The sequence below is a fragment of the Cervus elaphus genome, chromosome X, assembly GCF_910594005.1.
Source record: "Cervus elaphus chromosome X, mCerEla1.1, whole genome shotgun sequence".
In the NCBI taxonomy this organism is placed as follows: Eukaryota; Metazoa; Chordata; class Mammalia; order Artiodactyla; family Cervidae; genus Cervus; species Cervus elaphus.
Window position 1 is genome coordinate 92,492,921 of NC_057848.1, and position 19,403 is coordinate 92,512,323.

Consider the following 19,403-nt stretch of genomic DNA (forward strand, 5'->3'; position numbering starts at 1 on the left):
TAGCCAATAATCAATAAGCCCGAGGTTACAATCCAATAGGTACAGAAAAATGTAAGGCCTGTCTGGAGGAAGGGGTGATTAAGGTATGTGTTCTCTTAGGTGATGAGTAACGTGGATATGATCTTCAAGGTTCCCCTGTCTGGAGGGGGTCTTATCCTTCTGTTGTCATTTCCATAGGCACTAAACACAGAGTTCAGAGTTCATTGGCGAGGTGGCCAAGCATGATCAGCATGAACAGGCCTAAGATGGAGTCTAGGCCCTATGAATTCCTTCTTCAAGAGAGCTGGAACTTTGTAATAAGACAGAACTGATATAGACACAAATAGATGTAATGTTGAATATTACATATGGAAATAAATTAAAAAAAACACTTTTAAGATTGTGAGTGGGAAACACTGAAGCATAACATATTTTTTTCACATTCCAATTAATTTATTCAGTAAAAACAATACTTTTAAATTTTTTTTTTTACAGTAAACTTTTCAACTACAAACCTCGAATACGTGAAAGATGTTCCAAGGACAAGCATAACAGGATTGATAAAACCCAAACTGACTAAATGTGTTCTCACATTATAAGTTGGCATAAAAATAAATAAAATTTTCTATGATCACAATTGCAACAATAATGTACACATAATAATGGTTTGTGGATGAGTATTAACAATTCTAATTCTAGTTCCAAAAGAAAACAACAGATCATTTAAAAGTCTATATTTAAAAGTCAGTGCTTTGTCTTACTTACCATAGGGCTACTGCTGAGTCCAGCTTTAAAATGTAAAGTATCCAGCTTGAATGATTAGCTTAAATTGTATTGGCATTGGGAGAAAATAAATCATAGCCTTTATCTTGGAGTAACACAAAAGACTCACTTAACTTCACATATGGAAACTGAGTTTGTGTATGTAACAACATGAGTTTTGAGAAGTTTAAGTTGTCAACTAGCTATTTCTAATACAGAATAGGTATTTTACAGTATGATTCAACTTTACACATGGCCTCAAAACTGAAGGACAATTTTAAGTTCACCTTCAGTATGCCAACATTATGTATCTAGGAATTGGTTCCTGGGTTCTGTCACAGAGAAGAAATCCCTTAAGCATTATGTTGAGTGGTCCTTTTAAAATAATGCTAATTCATATTTAACTGAGTGTTTGGTGATGATGGAATAAAAGGCAGGAGAATGATGAACATAACTGCATTGATAAAGGATCCTAGACTTGTATGAGCTTGTGCAAAAATCTTGATAATCCTTAGTGGTTAAGGGCAACTTCATGCAACCAAATAACATGAAATTAAGTCAATAACCTTAAAAAAGGCTAAAATGTTCCCCTCCCAAACATATCAGAGAGGAATGTGAATAATGTACATACAAACTGGGGTTCTATCAATGACAACAAGGACTATGTGTTGGTTCATATCAAATCCGAGAATACTGGACAACCAAACGTATAACCTTCTTGTGATTTTCTTAGTATGCAGCATTCATTATGGTAGTTAGGTCCCTTCACTGGTTTTTTGCAAGTCTGAAGTTGTGTTTCTTGTGTCATTGCCGGCATCTCCACCCTCAGAGCTGCTTTTATTTTCTTCTTCTTTGCAGTCCTTGTCATCTTCGTCTCCTGGAGATTTCTGGGACTGTTTAGAGGATTTCTTTGAAGTGTATGACTTGTTCCGCTTGGAGCCTGCTTTTTCACTCTTTCTTTTGCCTCTTCCATCTTCCTCTACTCTGTCTCCTTCTTCCTCACTGCTTGCATCAGCGGTATTTCCGCCTTCTCCTTCGGTTTCTGAAGAGCTCTGTTGCTGAATTGCCTGGTATCCACTAAACGTTACTCCTGGGTTATTTTCTATTTCCCACAATCCTTCATTAAATCCCTTCCGTTTGTTTGATTTTCCAAACTTGTCTTTGTATTCCTTTTAAGATCAGAGGTCTCTGGGACCTAGAAAAGCAGGTTCGTGGGTGCCAAAAAAGGAGATAGGGTACTTATTGGCTGGAGGCTTCACAGCTCCCTCTGGGAGTTCATCGTTGCGGGCGGGCCAGTGCGGGTAGCCCTTCATCTTAGCGAAGACCAGGTCGCCCGCCTTGTACTCGCGGGGCCGCTCCACTTCCTGGTCCTTCTTGGGCGCCGCAAAGATGCCAGGAGGCTGCCCCCCGCCGCGGGCCGATGGACTGTGTCGCGCTCCCCGCGGGCCTCGCTGGAGCCGGGCAGGCGGGCGGACAAGCAGCCGCTCAGACTAGGGGAAGCGTCGAGGCGGCGGCTGAGGCGAGGGGCTGGGCCGGGGCTCAGCAGGCCCGGCAAACCGCCGCCAGGCAGCGGGGGAGGGCAGCCTCCGGCCGCTGGGCTCTCCCCAGCGCAGAGGTCCCCGCCGCCGCCGGGCGATTATTAAATATTAAATTATTAAATATTAAATTAAATATTAAATTAAATTTAAAATTATTAAAAATAATTTAATATTTTATATTAAATTATAAATTTTAATATTTCAGAAAAATGCCAATTTCTGGTACTAATTCCCTCATAGATGTTTTAAACATTTTGGTGATGTTGCCCTGAGGTATAGCAGCCTTAACTGTCCTTATCTTAACTGGATTTCTGGTTCCGTAAGCCTTTTTAGTACAATTTTCAGTCAGTAGTGGCATTTTCTTAAAATTAACATGTAGAAGGTAGTGTATAATTAGTAGAGAGTATGTGCTTTGCTCCCTAACTGCACTTTGAGAACATTTTCTGTGCTTCTAGCATCAGTCTACCTCATCCCACCAGGAACGAACAGCCCATTTTATTCTCTCTTGGTTTGGACCATATGGCCCATCTTTATGAATGAATGGCTATGTATGTGGCATGATATGAAAACGTCCGACATGCCCCTTGGTTTCTTAATATCTCTCCTATGCTTCCTGCCAGTATTCTTTACAAGGTCTTATATTATCATTCCTATTGTAATTTTGAACAGACATTTTAACTTTTATTAGCTGCAGTGTTTTTGTATGCACAGCAAAAGTAATGTGTTAGTCTTAGGTTCAAGTGAGATTATTTGTGTGAAATGCTTAGTAACAACAACAATGTGGTAACTATGGCAAATGTGAGGATAATTTCATTTTATTTTTGTCGAAGACATTATAATTACTCACTAGTATTTCTAATTCTTCTCCCTTTCAAGGTGTAATTGAAAGTTGGACTTCCCTTCCCCTTTGAAAATAGGTGCAGCCATTAGAGTTGCCTTGAGCAGGCAATAAAATGTGAGCAGAAGTTATGAGTACTATTTCCAAGCAGAGGTCTTAAAAATGTTTGTCTTGTTCTCTCTCACAACTCCCTATGTCAGTTAAAGTAAATGACAACCTTCCAGATAGTGGAGATTCGGTCAGACTGTGTCTGAGTGAAGACCTGTGGAGCAAAACAGCTGACATATAGGGGATGTAACATGAGGCAGAAACAAACCGCTGTTTTTAAGCCAGTAAGATTTTGGTGTTGTCTTTTTACCATACCATATATTATTGTATCCTGATCGGTTTAATCTTATTAAGTCTTTCATTATGTTGAGTATTTTTTAATTGTGGTAAAATACACATGAACACAGGATACTTTCCCATTTATTTATATGTTGTTTAATTTCTTTCAGCAATATGTTGTTTTCAGTGTACAATTCTTTCATCTACATGGTTAAGTTTATCCCTCAGTATTGTATTATTTTTGCCATATGTTATTTGTTATTATAGTAAAATATGTATGGCATAAAGTTTACCATTGTAATTATTTTTAAGTGTACAGTTCAGTGACATTAACTATATTCATATTATTGTGCAACCATCACCACTATTTATCTCCAGAACATTTTTCTCACCACAAACTGAAATTAATTCTGTGCCAATTAAATAATAACTATCTATTTCCCTCACCCTCACTCCCTTGTTACTACTATTCTACTTTTTGTCTATGTGAATTTAGCTACCCTGGGAAATTCATAGTATAGAAATTGTACAATATTTTTTTAATGGTTTCTTTAACTTTGTATAATGTCTTCAAGATTGATTCATGTTGTAACCTGTCAAAATTTTCTATTCATTTTTAAAGTTGAACAATAATTCATTGTATGTATATAACAACACATTTGCATAGCCATTCAACCGTTGAGGAACACCAGAGTTGTTTCTACCTTTTGGCTATTGTGAATGATGATCCTATATTATATAAACACGAGAATTCCTCTTTCACTTCTTTCGGGTATATACCTAGAAGTGGAATTATTAGATCATATAATTCTATGTTTAATTATTTTAAGAATTGTTGTACCATTTTCCATAGTACCTGTTCCATTTTACATGTCCCCCAGCAATGCAAAAGGAATCCAGTTTCTCCATATCCTTGCCAACACTTATCATCTTCCTGCCTTCCTTTCTTTTTTTTTCTGATAGATCTCAGGAGCTATGCTGAGCTTGGACAGAGAGAGAAAGGGAGAGAGAGGGCTGAACTGTTACATGTCACAGTAGCCCATTAAAACAACAAACCAAAAATAGAAAAACAAAGTGATTAATCACTTACTGTGGTAGTAGAAGACATTAAAACCAGGAAAAGTGCCACTTTCCTCTGTTCCCCCATGGAACAGTTCACAAGTGGAAGATCAGATGTATCAGAGCAGACGTGGGTTACTTCTCAGTGTTGAGAGAGCCCCAAATAAAAGGCCCCAATAGTTTTATGGACTCAGGGGTTGCAGGTAGGTCAGGGAGAGGGCTCAGAGTGGACTGGTACTGAGTCAGAGTAGATAGAAGTGACTTCGGAATTTCCTCCATCTTCTTCCATAAGGAGGTCTTGGCAGAGGTGCTTGAAGAGGACCTCGAAGGAAGTCCTCAGGTGAAGAGACATAGTAATCAAGGCACCAAGGCTAGGAACGTAAATATGTGAAGGGCATGACTAGCTAGGAGAGCCTGAGACCTTGACTGTAACTCTCTTCAGAGATTGTGATGCACTGATTTTACCCTCAGTCTGCTGTGGGGAGGACAGCTTCCCCACTCTCACTCCCCAGGAGCCCTGTCAGGTCAGGCCTGAAAAATCACACATTGATTTTTAACCAGGGTTTGGATAGGCATTTTAATATTTATGAAGTTGTATCTCACTGTGGTTTGGATTTGCATTTCCCTGATGACTATTAATGTTGAGCATCTTGCTTTTATGTGCTTATTGGCCATTTAGATATCTTCTTTGGAGAAATGTCTATTTAAGTCCTTTGCCTATTTTTTAAACAGGAGATTTTGGGATTTTTTTGTCATCGAATTGTAGGAGTTCTTCATAAATTCTGGATATTAATCTTATCATATATTTCAACATCTTTTGTTGAAACTATTCTTTCCCCATTGCATGGCCTCAACACCCGTTGTCAAAAATCGTTTGACCATTTATGTGAGGGTTTATTTCTGAGTTTCCATACTATTCCATCTGTCTTATTACACCATGGTTTTGTAGTAAGTTTTGAAATCAGGAAGTGTGAAACCTTCATTTTTATCTTTTCCAAGCTCATTTCGACTATTTTGGGTCTTTTGAGATTCCATATGTACTTTAGGATGGATTTTTATATGTCTGAAAAAATATCATTGGTATTTTAATAGAGATTGCATTGAATCTATATATCACTTTGGGTACTATTGACATTTTATCATTGTCTTCAAATCTATGAAAATGAGATTTCTTTCCATTTATTTGTGTGTTCTTTAATTTTTTTCAATCATGTTTTATAGTTTCCAGTGTACAAGTCTTTTTTTCTCTTGGTTAAGTTCATTCCTAAGTATCTTAACTTTTGATGCTATTGTGAACAGAATTGCTTTTTAAATTTCCTCTTCAGATTATTCATTATTAGTGCATATGAATACAACTGACTTTTTTGTGTTTTGATTTTGTATCGTACAGTTTATCAAATTTGTTTAGTATTTTTTACAGTTTTTTTCGTGTGTGTGTGTGAAATCTTTAGTCTTTTCAACATTGTCATTATCTGGGTTTCATATAAAGGTAATGCTGGCCCCAGTAGAAAGACTTAGGAAGTGTTTTTTCTTCTTCAATTTGTTGGAAGAGTTCGAGAAAGATTGTTGTTCTTTCTTTAAATGTTTGGTAGATTTTACCTTTGAAACAATCTGATCCAAGGCTTTTCTTCTTTGCATGGTTTTTAATTACAGAGTCAGTCTCCTTATTAATTTAGGTCTATTCAAAATTTCTATTTTTTTTTTTTGCAATTTAGTCTTGATAGGTGGTATGTTTCTAAGAATTTGTCCATATCTAAGTTATCTAATTGGTTGGTGGGACATTGTTCAAAGTGATATTTTAAGTATATTTTCGTTTCTATAAAATTATGAATCAACTTTCTGATTTTAATAATTTATCATCTCTTTTTTTCTCTTAGGCTATTTAGCTAAAAGTTTACTAATTTTGTCGAACTTTTCAATAATCCACCTTTTTGTTTCATAGATTTTCTATATTGTTTTGTCATCTCTTTTATATTTTATGTTTGTTATTTCCTTCCTTATGTGTGCTTTGGCTATGGTTTGTTTGCAAAATCTTATTCCCTAAGATATAAACTTAGGATGTTGACCTATGATTTTTCTTCTTTTTAAATATAAGCATTAACAAATATAAATTCCCCTTGTAGCACTGCTTTTACTGTATCTCATAAGTTTTGATGGACTGTGTTATTTTCATTTATCTTAAGTTATTTTCTGATTTCCTTTGTGACTTCTAACAACTCTTTCCTTAGACTTGGACGATTTTGGACCATTATTTCTTCAGATGGTCTCTCTGTCACTTTCTTTTTTTTTTTTTTTCTTTCCATAAAGCATACATTTGTTTTCTGATTATACCCAATACGTCCATTGGGCTCTGTTCACTTCATTTATTTTCTTTGCTCTATTCAGACTAAAATTTCAAATGTCCTGTATTCAAGTTTGCTGATTATTTCCTCTCTCTGTTCAAGTCTCTTGTTGAAACCCTCTAGTGACTTTTTCAATTGAGTTTTCATATTTCCCATCCCCATAATTTGTTTGGTTCCTTCTTATAATTTCGATTTCTTTGTTGATACATTATTTTGTTCATATGTAGCTTTTTTTATTTTCTTATTTTTCCATGCTTTCCTTTAGGTTTCTGAGACTATTCAAAACAGTTGTTTCAAAGCCTTTGTTTAGTAATTCTAATGTTTGTGTTTCTTCAGAGATTGTTTCTGCTACTTTTTTTTCCCTTAATGGGCCTTGTGTTCCAGTTTCTTTTTATGCCTTGTGATTTTGTTGTTGTGATTAAAAATTGGACTCTTCAAAAATAATTATTTCTCTTTGCCTTCACAGATTGGCTATTTGCTGATGAAGTCCTTTACTAATTAGTTGGATATTGGTTACAAGCCTTAGTATATTAGCCCAATATTAAAGCTTAAAGTGTATTCAAGTCTTTTTTGACCATGCTTCTTCTTCAGGCCTGTGTGTAGCTTTTTCATTTCCCCTGAATACATAGATTATTTTGAAATATCTTAAATTTCTGAAGAGATTCTTCTTAGCTTCTCCTCAAGGCCTTTGATAGTCTATTGTTCTCTGTTTTATAATCTTTTGGCCCTAGCATTTGCAAGTGTGCAGTTTCCCTACTGCTTTTTTTTTTTTAATGGACACTCTGCACAGCATGTGGGATCTTTGTTCACTGACCAGGGGAAGCTGTGCCCTCTGCAGTGGAAGTACAGAGTCTTAACCACTGGACCACCAGGGAAGTCGTTTCTCTACTGCTTTTATGAGCAGTGCCCGTTGTTTTCTGTTACTTCCCAGCCTGATATATGAGTTTATGTTTCTTCTTTCCCCTGAGTTAGGCAAAACAGAGACAAGTCCTTCAGGAAGCCCCCAGACAAGCTAGATCATTGGAAATAAGGTCTGATCTACTCCGTCCGGTTTAAGGTAGGGAACTGAGAACTGAGTTGGAGCCTTTGCCAAACTAACATCAGGTTGCATCAGGGAAGGGACAAAATAAAGAAAAGCAAAAGGACCATGAATTTTCCTATTGCTTTAAATTTTGCTTTTCTTGATTGGGCATTTGCTTGGGTGTTGATAAATTTTGTTTTCCAAAGTTCCTACAGAGCTATTATAGCAAGTTTTTTTTTTTTTTTTTTAATGTTTTTTAATGTATCAGTGGGAAAACAAGAGCTTGGAGCTTCATAGTCTGCTATTTTGCTAGAATAACTTTTTATTGAGTATTTTAAGAAATCTTAATTCTACCATCAATACATTTACCATATCTCTTTGATTTGTCACCTGTAAATGATATTATTTATATTGAACAAGACTAAATGAAGTGCAAAAACTTATGGAAGACATTTGGAAAGCTTTCTCCAATTTTGTCAATGATCCATTCAATAATATACTTTTAAGACCAGTTGTCTACTGAGTCAGAAACCCCCCAGTCCTGTTATTCTGGTCACATTAATTTCCACTTGTCTCATTTTTTGATTCAGTTTTAAAAATTGTTCTGACCTAAGAAGAAAACTAAAGGTAAAGGAGAAAAGCAAAGATACACCCATCTGAATGCAGAGTTGCAAAGAATAGCAAGGAGAGATAAGAAAGCCTTCCTCAATGATCAATGCAAAGAAAAAGAGTAAAACAATAGAATGAGAAAGACTAGAGATCACTTCCAAAAAATTAGAGATACTAAGGGAATATTTCATGCAAAGATAGGCACAATAAAGTACAGAAATGGGATGGACCTAAGAAGATATTAAGAAGAGGTGGCAAGAATACACAGAAAAACTATACAAAAAAGATCTTCATGACCCAGATAACCATGATGGTGTGATCACTCACTTAGAGCCAGACATTGTGGAATGCAAAGTGAAGTGGGCCTTAGGAAGCATCACTATGAGCAAAGCTAGTGGAAGTGATGGAATTCCAGTTGAGCTATTCCAAATCATAAAAGATGATGCTGTGAAAGTGCTGCACTCAATATGCCAGCAAATTTGGAAAACTCAGCAGTGGTCACAGGACTGGAAAAAGTCAGGTTTCATTGCAATCCCAAAGAAAGGCAATGCCAAAGAATGTTCAAACTACCATACAATTGCACTCATCTCACATGCTTGCAAAGTAATGTTCAAAATTCTCCAAGCCAGGCTTCAACAGTACATGAACCATTAACTTCCAGATGTTCAAGCTAGATTTAGAAAAGGCAGAGGAACCAGAGATAAAAGTGCCAATATCCTTTGGATCATCAAAAAAGCAAGAGAGTTCCCGAAAATTATCTATGTCTGCTTTATTGACAGCACCAAAGCCTTTGATTGTGTGGATCACAACAAATTGTGGAAAATTCTTCAAGAGATGGGAATACCAGACTACCTGACCTGCCTCCTGTGAAATCTGTATGCAGGTCAAGAAGTAACAGTTAGAACTGGACATGGAACAACAGACTGGTTCCAAATTGGGAAAAGAGTATATCATGGCTGTATATTGTCACCCTGCTTATTTAACGTATATGCAGAGTACATCATGCAAAATGCCAGGCTGGATGAAGCCCAAGCTGGAATAAAGATTGCCAGGAGAAATACCAACAACCTCAGATATGCAGATGACACCACCCCTATGGCAGAAAGTGAAGAAGAACTAAAGAGCCACTTGATGAAAATGAAAGAGGAGAGTGAAAAAGTTAGCTTAAAACTCAACATTCAAAAAACTAAGATCATGGCATCTGGTCTCATCACTTCATGGCAAATAGATGGGGAAACAATGGAAACACTGAGAGACTTTATTTTTTGATGCTACGAAATCACTGCAGATGGTGACTGCAGCCATGAAATTAAAAGACACTTGCTCCTTGGAAGAAAAGCTATGTCCCATCTAGACAGCATATTAAAAAGCAGATACATTACTCTGTCAACAAAGGTCCATCTAGACAAACCTATGGTTTTTCCAGTAGTCATGTATGGATGTAACAGCCAGACCATAAAGAAAACTGAGTGCCAAATAAATGATGCTTTTGAACGGTGGTGTTGGAGAAGACTCTTGAGAGTCCCTTGGATTGCAAGGAGATCCTACCAGTCAGTCCTAAACGAAATCAGTATTGAACATTCATTGGAAGGACTGATGCTGAAGCTGAAGCTCCAATCCTTTGGTTCACCTGATACGAAGAACTGCCTCTTTGGAAAATACTCTGACACTGGGAAAAGCTGAAGACAGGAGAAGGGGAAGACAGAGGATGAGCTGGTTGGATGGCATCACTGACTCAAAGGACATGAGTTTGAGCAAGATGCAGGAGTTGGTGATGGACAGTGAGGCCTGGCATGCTGTAGTCCATGAGGTTGCAAAGAGTCAGACATGACTGAGCAACTGAACTGAACTAATTTTGTAACTCTATTAAAAACAGAGGCAATTTGTTTTTCTTGACTTTCAGAACCTTTTCTTGCCTCCTAGTGATCACCAGTTTCTTTGACATTTTCTCTTAAACTATGCATTTGATAATCTTTTTTATTTTGATATAAATTTCAACTCAAATACCTCCCCAAACCTGCTCTTCTGCAAGTTTTATCTCATGCATAGCAATTTCATGTTTCTAGCTGTTCATTCCAAAAATTGCAATCGTTTTCCACTCCTCTGTTTCTCTGACAGCTACGTTCAGTCCTTCATCATGTCCTTACATAGCTGTTCCAAACACTAGGTCAAAAATGGTCAGATTTTTGAAAGATTTCAGTCATTTCTACTCTACCTCCAGGTTCTTCTAGGTGAAAACAAACAAAAAGACAGTATTCCTTACTGTTTTCACAAAGTTCTTTAAAGGATGAATATTTCTTCAGTCTTTATAAGACTTGTGATTTTTTTTCTTTTGTCTCCCTTTCTCTTTGATCACATTATATAATAATATACTTGTTGGATATTTTGTTTTCTGATGAATGGAAGTATTACTTAATATTATTTTCCTACTTTAACAAATATTTGTTTATATACTTGCAACAAAAGAGTTTTCAAAATTTTATTTCAAGTTATATATTTTAAATTGTAGGCAGCTGCTGACAAAATGGACTTCTATCACTCTATAAGTTTAGCTAACCTTCACTATTTCAAGATATTGCATCTGTATTGTTTCTTCATATACTTATTTCTAAGTACATTGACAAAATCACTAATGGAGCTTGATTGAGCATTGAACAAGGGTTGTTAGTGTTCTGCTGGTGCAGAGATTTGAAATTAACTGGGCTTCTCTGATGAATCAGCAGGTAAAGAATCTTCCTGCAATGCAGGAGACACAGAGATGCAGGTTTGATCCCTGGGTCAGAAAGATCCCCTGGAGGATGAAATGGCAGCCCATTCCAGTATTCTTGCCCATAAAATCCCAGGGACAGAGAAGGCTGGCAGGCTACATTTCAAAGGGTTGCAAAGAGTCAGACACGACTGAGCACAACATAGCAATGGAACGTTATAGCCCTGAGATTGTTGTGACTCTGCAAGATGATAAGCAAGAGTTGTGAAAACAAGCACATGTGAGAAATTCAAGTATTTCTTCCTGGAAAAGGAAATGTAGTGTGATGGTTGCTGCTTCTTTGCTAAGACATGTGACAATAGAATAAATGATTACATGGGTTATTGTAATAGTAAACTTAGAGCAGTTATAGCAGAAGCTTTAGCTTTGACTTTTAGCAAAAAAAGATAGTAATTGACAGTATTCAAATTATGTTATGAAGTTCATTGTAATCAAAATGGTATGATATTGTATTAAAACAGACACTTAACACAAGATTGGGCATATTCAGAGTGGTATGGCTGTAATTAAGCAATTGAATTAAGACTCTCTATAACCTAGGGATAGGTCATATAGTATGGAGGTTAGAGCTTAGGCTTTTGAAACAGTCTCTGTGTGTGTGCTAAGTTGCTTCAGTCTTGTCAGACTGTTTGTGACTGTAGCCTGCCAGGCTTCTCTGTCCATGAGATTCTCTAAGCAAGAATACTGGAGTGGATTGTCATGACCTCCTCCAGGGGATCTTCCCAACCCAAGGATCGAACCCATGTCTTTTATGTCTCCTGCATTAGCAAGTGGATTCTTTACAACTAGCACCACCTGGAAAGCCCTTGAAACAGTCTATCTGGATTCAAATACTCAAAAAAGCTAGTTACTAGTGTAATTTTCATTTTGTAGACAAGAGAGATAAATGCTTAGCAAACAGGTTAAATTAATTTTCGAAGTCTTATTGAGAGTGGTAGAGCCTGATCTTTGCCCTATGGCTTTTTGAATTGGCACTCATACTTTGAAACCAGTATTTTCAAACATATGGCAACATTTCATAGCTCCATGTCTTTATTGATGTTGTTTATTCTGCCTGGAATATTCTCCACCGTTTTTTTTTTTTTTTAATTCTTTGCTCTCTCTTTTTTTATTCATGTATCTTATTTTATTTCATTAAAAAAACCTACATATGCTTAAGGAGTACAACATGATTTTTTTATATACATAGTGAATTAATTACTACAGTAAAGCTAATTAATGTATCTCTTTTTACACATTTGCAAATTTTTTTGTGTTGAGAGTGCCTGAAATCTCTCTCAGCAAATTTCCAATATACAATATAGTATGAATAACTGTAGGTTTTTTTTTTTTTAAATTAAGAATAAATCTAATCAAGGAAAACTCCTTGGTTAAATCAAGGAAAACTAATCACTACACTGAAAACTATAAAGCATTGATGAAAGAAATTAAATCTGATACAAATAAATGGAAAGATAGTCAATATTCACAGATTGAAATAACTAATGTTAAAATGACCTTACTACTGAAAGCAATATACAGATGTAGTGCAATCCCTATTGAAATTTTAATGGCATTTTTCACAGAAATAGAATAAAAGATTTTAAAATACATATATAACGGCAAAAGACCCTAAACAGCCAGAACAATCTTGAGAAAGAAGAATAAGCTAGGAGGCAACACACTTCCTGCTTTCAAATTATGTTTCAAAGCATGAGTAATCAAAATGGTTTGGTACTGGCATTAAAACAGATACATAGAAAATAGAACATGATCAAAGGCCAAAAGTAAAGCTGAGCATATACAGTCAACTAATTTTTTGACAAGAACACCAAAAATAAATAGTGGGGGAATGCTAGTCTCTTCCAAAAATGATGCTATGCTTCCTTTACCTTCTCACACTCCAGTTATTGCCCTGTGTAACTTCAGGATAACCAAAATTCTGGATTCTATTACCCAGGATTATTTTTACATATTTAAAAATGTACAAATGGCATTATATTTTGTGTGTTTTTTTATGTCCGGATATTTTTTGGTTCAATCTTATGTTTGTGAGATTTGTCCTCAATCTACCATTGTGTGTAGCAGTACACATTATTTTTCATAACTGTATAGCAATCCATTGTATAAATACATTCTCAGGTCCTTTTCCTGCTCTACTGTTTATGGATACTTGATTTTTTAAAAATCGTTTTCAATGATAAATAGTGCTTGTATGGCCATTATTTTATATGTCTTTGTGTACACGTATCTGCTACCATAGTATTTTCTTAAACAATATGCTATTTTAGTATTTATTACAGAATTATAGCATTACATTATATGTATCTTTTTGCCCTACAGGTTTTTCAAGTTCATAGCCTCATATTTGATTATAGGTAAATGTCAATGGCTGTTTTTATAATGAAGTAATGAATGATCAACTTCCTGACAGTGTTTAAGAACTTGCCATAATAAAGTTCAGAAAAAGCTATTTTTAAAATAACACCATTCTATGAACTTGCAAACTGCTTATAATAAAGGAAGTTCTTGACAAGAGCAACTATCAGCAGCTATGAAAGTGAGAGTGAAAGTCACTCAGTCATGTCTGACTCTTTGCGACCCCATGGACTATACATTCCATGGAATTCTCCAGGCCAGAATACTGGAGTGGGTAGCCTTTTCCTTCTGCAGGGGATCTTCCCAACCCAGGGATCAAATCCAGGTCTCCCACACTGCAGGTGGATTCTTTACCAGCTGAGCCACCAGGGAAGCCCAAGAATAGATCAACAACTATACCAGTTACATATTTCCAGTATTAAAACTACTGTCTTCTACTACTTTAAGTGTTTTAATGGTATTATTTTTTTTCCAACTGAGAGCTGTGATGTGGGCAAAGGTATTAATAAATGTGTTTAGTGGTAAAGAACCTGACTGCCAATGCAGGAGACATAAGATATGTGGGTTCCATCCCTGGTCGGGAAGATCCCCTGGAGGAGGGCATGGCAGTTCACTCCAGTATCCTTGCCTGGAGAATCCCATGGACAGAGACACCTGGTGGGATACAGTCCATAGGGTCACAAAGAATTAGACATGACTGAACGACTGAACAACAACCTCCAAAACCTTACAACAGTAATACCTCTATTAACAGATAGTCTTTCACCCTATAGTTTACTTATGAAAATAGTACAATGAATATTCAGAGAAAATAGTAAGATATTTTTATTTATACACAGGCTTTAATTACTTGCTATAAATTCCTCACAGAACTATTTGAATAATTAATATGCTTAGTTTTACAATTACTTATCCACAATCGTTTTCAGCGTTATAATTTATTATGGATTAAATTACTCCTATTCAGCCTCTTGGAGGCTAGATTTGTATCCCAAAATAGGCAGTAAAATGTTCAGTTAAAATAATTAGCTTCTTAAACTATACAGGCATTAAATTTAGTAAAAGATATCAATGTATTTTCAAGGAAATTTTAAGAAAGTATTTATTAGACAATCAATATAATGGTTTTGGTGATTGACTTAGATTATAACCATTTTAGAAAAACAAATCTGAGAAAGAGATGTGATTAAAATCTATAGAATCATACAAAATCGAATGCAAACTTTTCAACCGCATTTGAGAGTACTAAAATTTATATTCATTTGATTTGGAAAAGCAAGCTTAAGTTAAGAATACCTGGGCTTTATTAGTCTCAGTAAATGGCACAAAAGAACACATAATATAGTTTAAATAAATATTTTAATAGTTTTATGGATGATGGATCTAAAGGGCACTTTTAAGGGAATTAACAAACCCATCAAATATACAGAGTTAAAACATATATGAATCAAAAATAAATAAATAAAAATATATGAATCACCAGATTTTGATAGTGGGCCTAGCTTTTCTTTTTTAGCCTTGGAAATCTAAGGCAAGATCTTTTAGTTTTAGTTTTCTCAGATATAAAAGAATATGGCAATTATTTCCATTGCAACTATCATCTGCCTTTTAATATTCTGTAGTTGTGGAAAATAACTCATAGAGTTGTGATGAGTATGTATGTCAATAGACACTGCAAATTATAGAGCACTCTCAAGATGAAAAATATTATTATTATTGCTTTTCTTAACATTTTGAAGGTAGTATCCAAGAAGTTGTCTGTGACATTTAAGACATTCTTTTCTCTGAGAATATTTGATTGGATAGAACATTACTCTGACCCAATTTGGCCATCCATATGTTCTTCTTTTATAGAATGTCACTTCATATGAGAGCTTTTCCCCGCTTTTTGTTCAGCTTAATTTTACAAGTTCTTATATTATTTAAATTACCTGAAACTATGCAAAAATCAAAGTTAGAAAATCAAGAGGCTTAAGAATATACAGATTATTGTATAAAATGTGTGCTATGTTTACCTAAGAAAAGTAAAAAAGAAAAAAAAAAAGACTTGAGAAAAATGTCTGGGTGTCTGGATAACCTGTACCACATCAATATCATTGTTTGAAACACTCATGGAATTGGGTTTAAAATGTTTACTTATTTGTATCTATTTCTTTTAGGTTTTCACTTCACTGTTACCTTATAGACATAGTCACAAAAATATTTCATCTATGTTTTGTACTCATCTAGTTTGGTTTACTTTGAAATTTCACAAACAATCGTGCATGTTTTCTTACTTTACATGATGCAAAGTGTGAAAGGCTGCCAGTTGTATCAGGTTAGACAAAAATCATTCTGCCTGTAGAAATCAGATGAAGAGAGTTCATGCAGCATGTTTACCTCATCTGTTAGACTAGAATAGAATGACATATTATAATTCTGAATCTCATTGTATTCACTCAGCCTCTGCTTTATGAAACTTGGCTGGAAACAGTAAATAATGCTGGGTTTTGGATCTGTCTTGCTGTTTCTGAATTTGGAATAAGTAACTATATATGATGGTACCAATATTGTATGTCCATATGAAAAACATAAAATTTAAACTTTCTCTTGCTGAAAAGACTTTTGGTACACTCAGTAGAATTTAAAGTGTTGCTTATGAATTCATACACCTTTTCTGCCTGAGGAGAGAAATAAATTGATTGATTTACATATTTATTAAATATATCTTACAAGGATGCACACACTTGTGATATTTCATCTCATTTACAGGGTCACTTTTGTTTCAGCTAGTCATAAATGAAAGATATGAAACAAAAGCCCACAAAATTGAATATCTAAAACAGAAAATAAAGTAAAATATGAGATGTAGACATATATTCTGTAGACATAAAAAATGACATATATAGAGCAAACAAAACATAAGGTTTTAAGGAATTTTAGAGCTTTTTAAATTTAACTATGTTACAATAAATGCAAACTCTTTAAAATTTGTTTAACATTAGAATTAAATATTATCTGTGAAATATGATTCAGGCTTTATCCTCTGGTAAACAAAACAGGAAATATGTTCTAGATATTTTTATAATTTCTTCATCTAAACGTGACTATTTTTATTAATAGTATGACTTGAGGATTGTTTTCAGCAATCATAAAGTATTTGTTTTTGGTCCTTCTTTAGCGGTAACATCTACTTCCTGGATAACAGAAAGATATTAAAGATATGCTGCTGCTGCTGCTACTAAGTCGCTTCAGTCGTGTCTGACTCTGTGCGACCCCATAGATGGCAGCCCACCAGGCTCCCTCGCCCCTGGGATTCTCCAGACAAGAACACTGGAGTGGGTTGCCATTTCCTTCTCCAATGCATGAAAGTGAAAAGTGAAAGTGAAGTCGCTCAGTCAGTCGTGTCCGACTGGTAGCAGCCCCATGGACTGCAGCCCACCAGGCTCCCTCGCCCCTGGGATTCTCCAGACAAGAACACTGGAGTGGGTTGCCATTTCCTTCTCCAATGCATGAAAGTGAAAAGTGAAAGTGAAGTCGCTCAGTCAGTCGTGTCCGACTGGTAGCAGCCCCATGGACTGCAGCCTACTAGGCTCCTCCATCCATGGGATTTTCTGGGCAAGAGTACTGGAGTGGCTTGCCATTGCCTTCTCCAATTAAAGATATAATCATACACAATTTACAAATGTAAAAATAGAGTAAATATTTGAAAGACAACTATTTCTTCTGTAATAGGAGTAAATTCACATTTCTTTGAATTATGAAATAACCTTGAAATTTATAGCTATTAAAAGCATTGCCATAGAGCAAAAACTCATGTTATATAATCTTATAAATGTGTCCCAAGGTTCTGCGTGTATGTGTGTGTGTGTGTGTTCTGTGTGCTCAGTCATGACCAACTCTTTGAAACCCCAAAGACTTTAGTCCTTCAGGCTCATGGAACAGTGGAGTGGGATGCCATTTCCTACCCCTGGGGATCTTCCTGACCCAGGGATTGAGCTTGCATCTCTTGTGTTGCCTGCATTGGCAGGCAGATTCTTTACCACTGCACCACCTGGGAAGTTTTAGGTGGTAAATAATAAATATTGCATAAATTAGGTTTCCCAAAGGAATACAATACATGGAAAAGAATTTGATGATTTCTCATTTTGAAAGATTCCTGAATACCAAACAACACCTGACTTGACAGAACCATCTAGTTTGCATTGGTTATAAGGTCGGGTCATGTGGACACTTAGACTAGTTTACTGATTGTTAATATAATTGTTTGGATCAGAACAAACCACACTCTGCAGCAGGACGAGCCCCATATAAATCACTATTTTATTTTATGTCACTTTTGACATCATAATCCTGGACCATGATATTCCTATGTCTTTTGAAACTGCAAAGAATCACATTCATTGTTTTCCTAGATTTGGTTTGATTGACCCCTTTAAGGAGTTTCAGAGCTTTATTTAGAACTCAAGTTCACTTAGGAGGTATCAGTATGTCATAGTATATAGCACTATATTTAGGGATTGATGTTTGCCTAGAAGTTTTTTTTTTTTTATGTCAAAGTACATAGGTACCAAGTTGACTCTTATCAGAGACTATGAAATATAGCTGGAAAATTGTATTCAATATATTTTTGTGGCATGCAAACTAGGGTTTAAATGCTAGTTCTGCTACATCATACAGGGAATCTCTGGTGGCTCAGTGGTGAAGAATTCATCTACAAAACAGGAGACTGCTTGCAAAGTAGGAGACCACCTGCAAAGCAGGAGATGCTGGTTCAGTTCCTGGGTCAGGAAGATCCCCTGGAGAAGGAAATGGGCAAGCCAATCCAGTATTCTTACCTGGAAAATCCCACGGACAGAGGAGTCTGGCAAGCTATAGTCCATGGGGTTGCAAGAGTTGGTCAAGTTTAGCAACTAAACCATCACCATAGCTACATAATAGTGGAATAATCATGAGCAGACTAATTATTTTTTTGAGCCAAAGATGATGATACTTCCTCATACCTAATCATACCTCATGTTTATTACTATGAAGATCACTTGAGATATAATGCCTAACTAATTTAGATAGTTTGGCCTATAGTAAGAATTCTCTCAAATAATGTTTTCCTTCCAACTTTTTGCTTCCCTGCCCCAACATTCCAAATCTCTTGAACAACTAAGGTTTCTGGTTATCTTCCTAGTATTATGAGGCATAATGACTGACCAATGGAGAAGGCAAGTGACTGGCTTTTCAGATATGCAAATTGTATATCACCAGTTGTATTAATGATAAACTAGTTACCTTTGATGTATTTCCTTTTACTTTCAGAGGAAAATAAAATTCTTTAACAAAACATCCTAAATGAAATCTATCTGTAATCTACATATAATCTATATTGAACAAAGTTATATAGCAACCAAGAATAAGGGACTATTTTGATAAGGTCTCAAATTTAAAACTTTCTACTCCTAAATATAACTTAACCCATAAATTAATAAAGTAAAGCCTAATTTCAATATCTTACTTGACATCTAACATTAATTATTTTGGCATTTGATTTTGAGATGTTTCATTATACACTTTTTGGAAAGACTATGAGCAGATAATAAATTGCATCTTTATTTTTGCTTGAAGTCAGTATGTATTTGGTTGAAATTGGATCCTGAATTTTAAAAATGTAATGCAAGATTATAATATATGGTGATAGTCATAGATTTCATCCTAGAAGTCAACACTAATAAGAAAGGAAATGTTAAGACATCATAAATATATGTCATATTTTATGACAATATATGTATCTCAGCAGATGTTTTCACTTTACTTTCCTCGAAAAATGAAGACT

At 35.5% G+C, this 19,403-nt stretch overlaps 1 protein-coding gene across 1 annotated transcript; it reads right to left on the reverse strand.

The window, feature by feature from the left end:
• Positions 1–1,461: 1,461 nt before the first annotated feature.
• On the reverse strand, positions 1,462–4,855 carry LOC122690411 (hepatoma-derived growth factor-related protein 3-like). The gene is given in 2 exon segments (XM_043897409.1): positions 1,462–2,231; positions 4,742–4,855. Coding segments are annotated over 2 exon segments (849 nt in total). The 3' UTR covers positions 1,462–1,496.
• Positions 4,856–19,403: the final 14,548 nt, after the last annotated feature.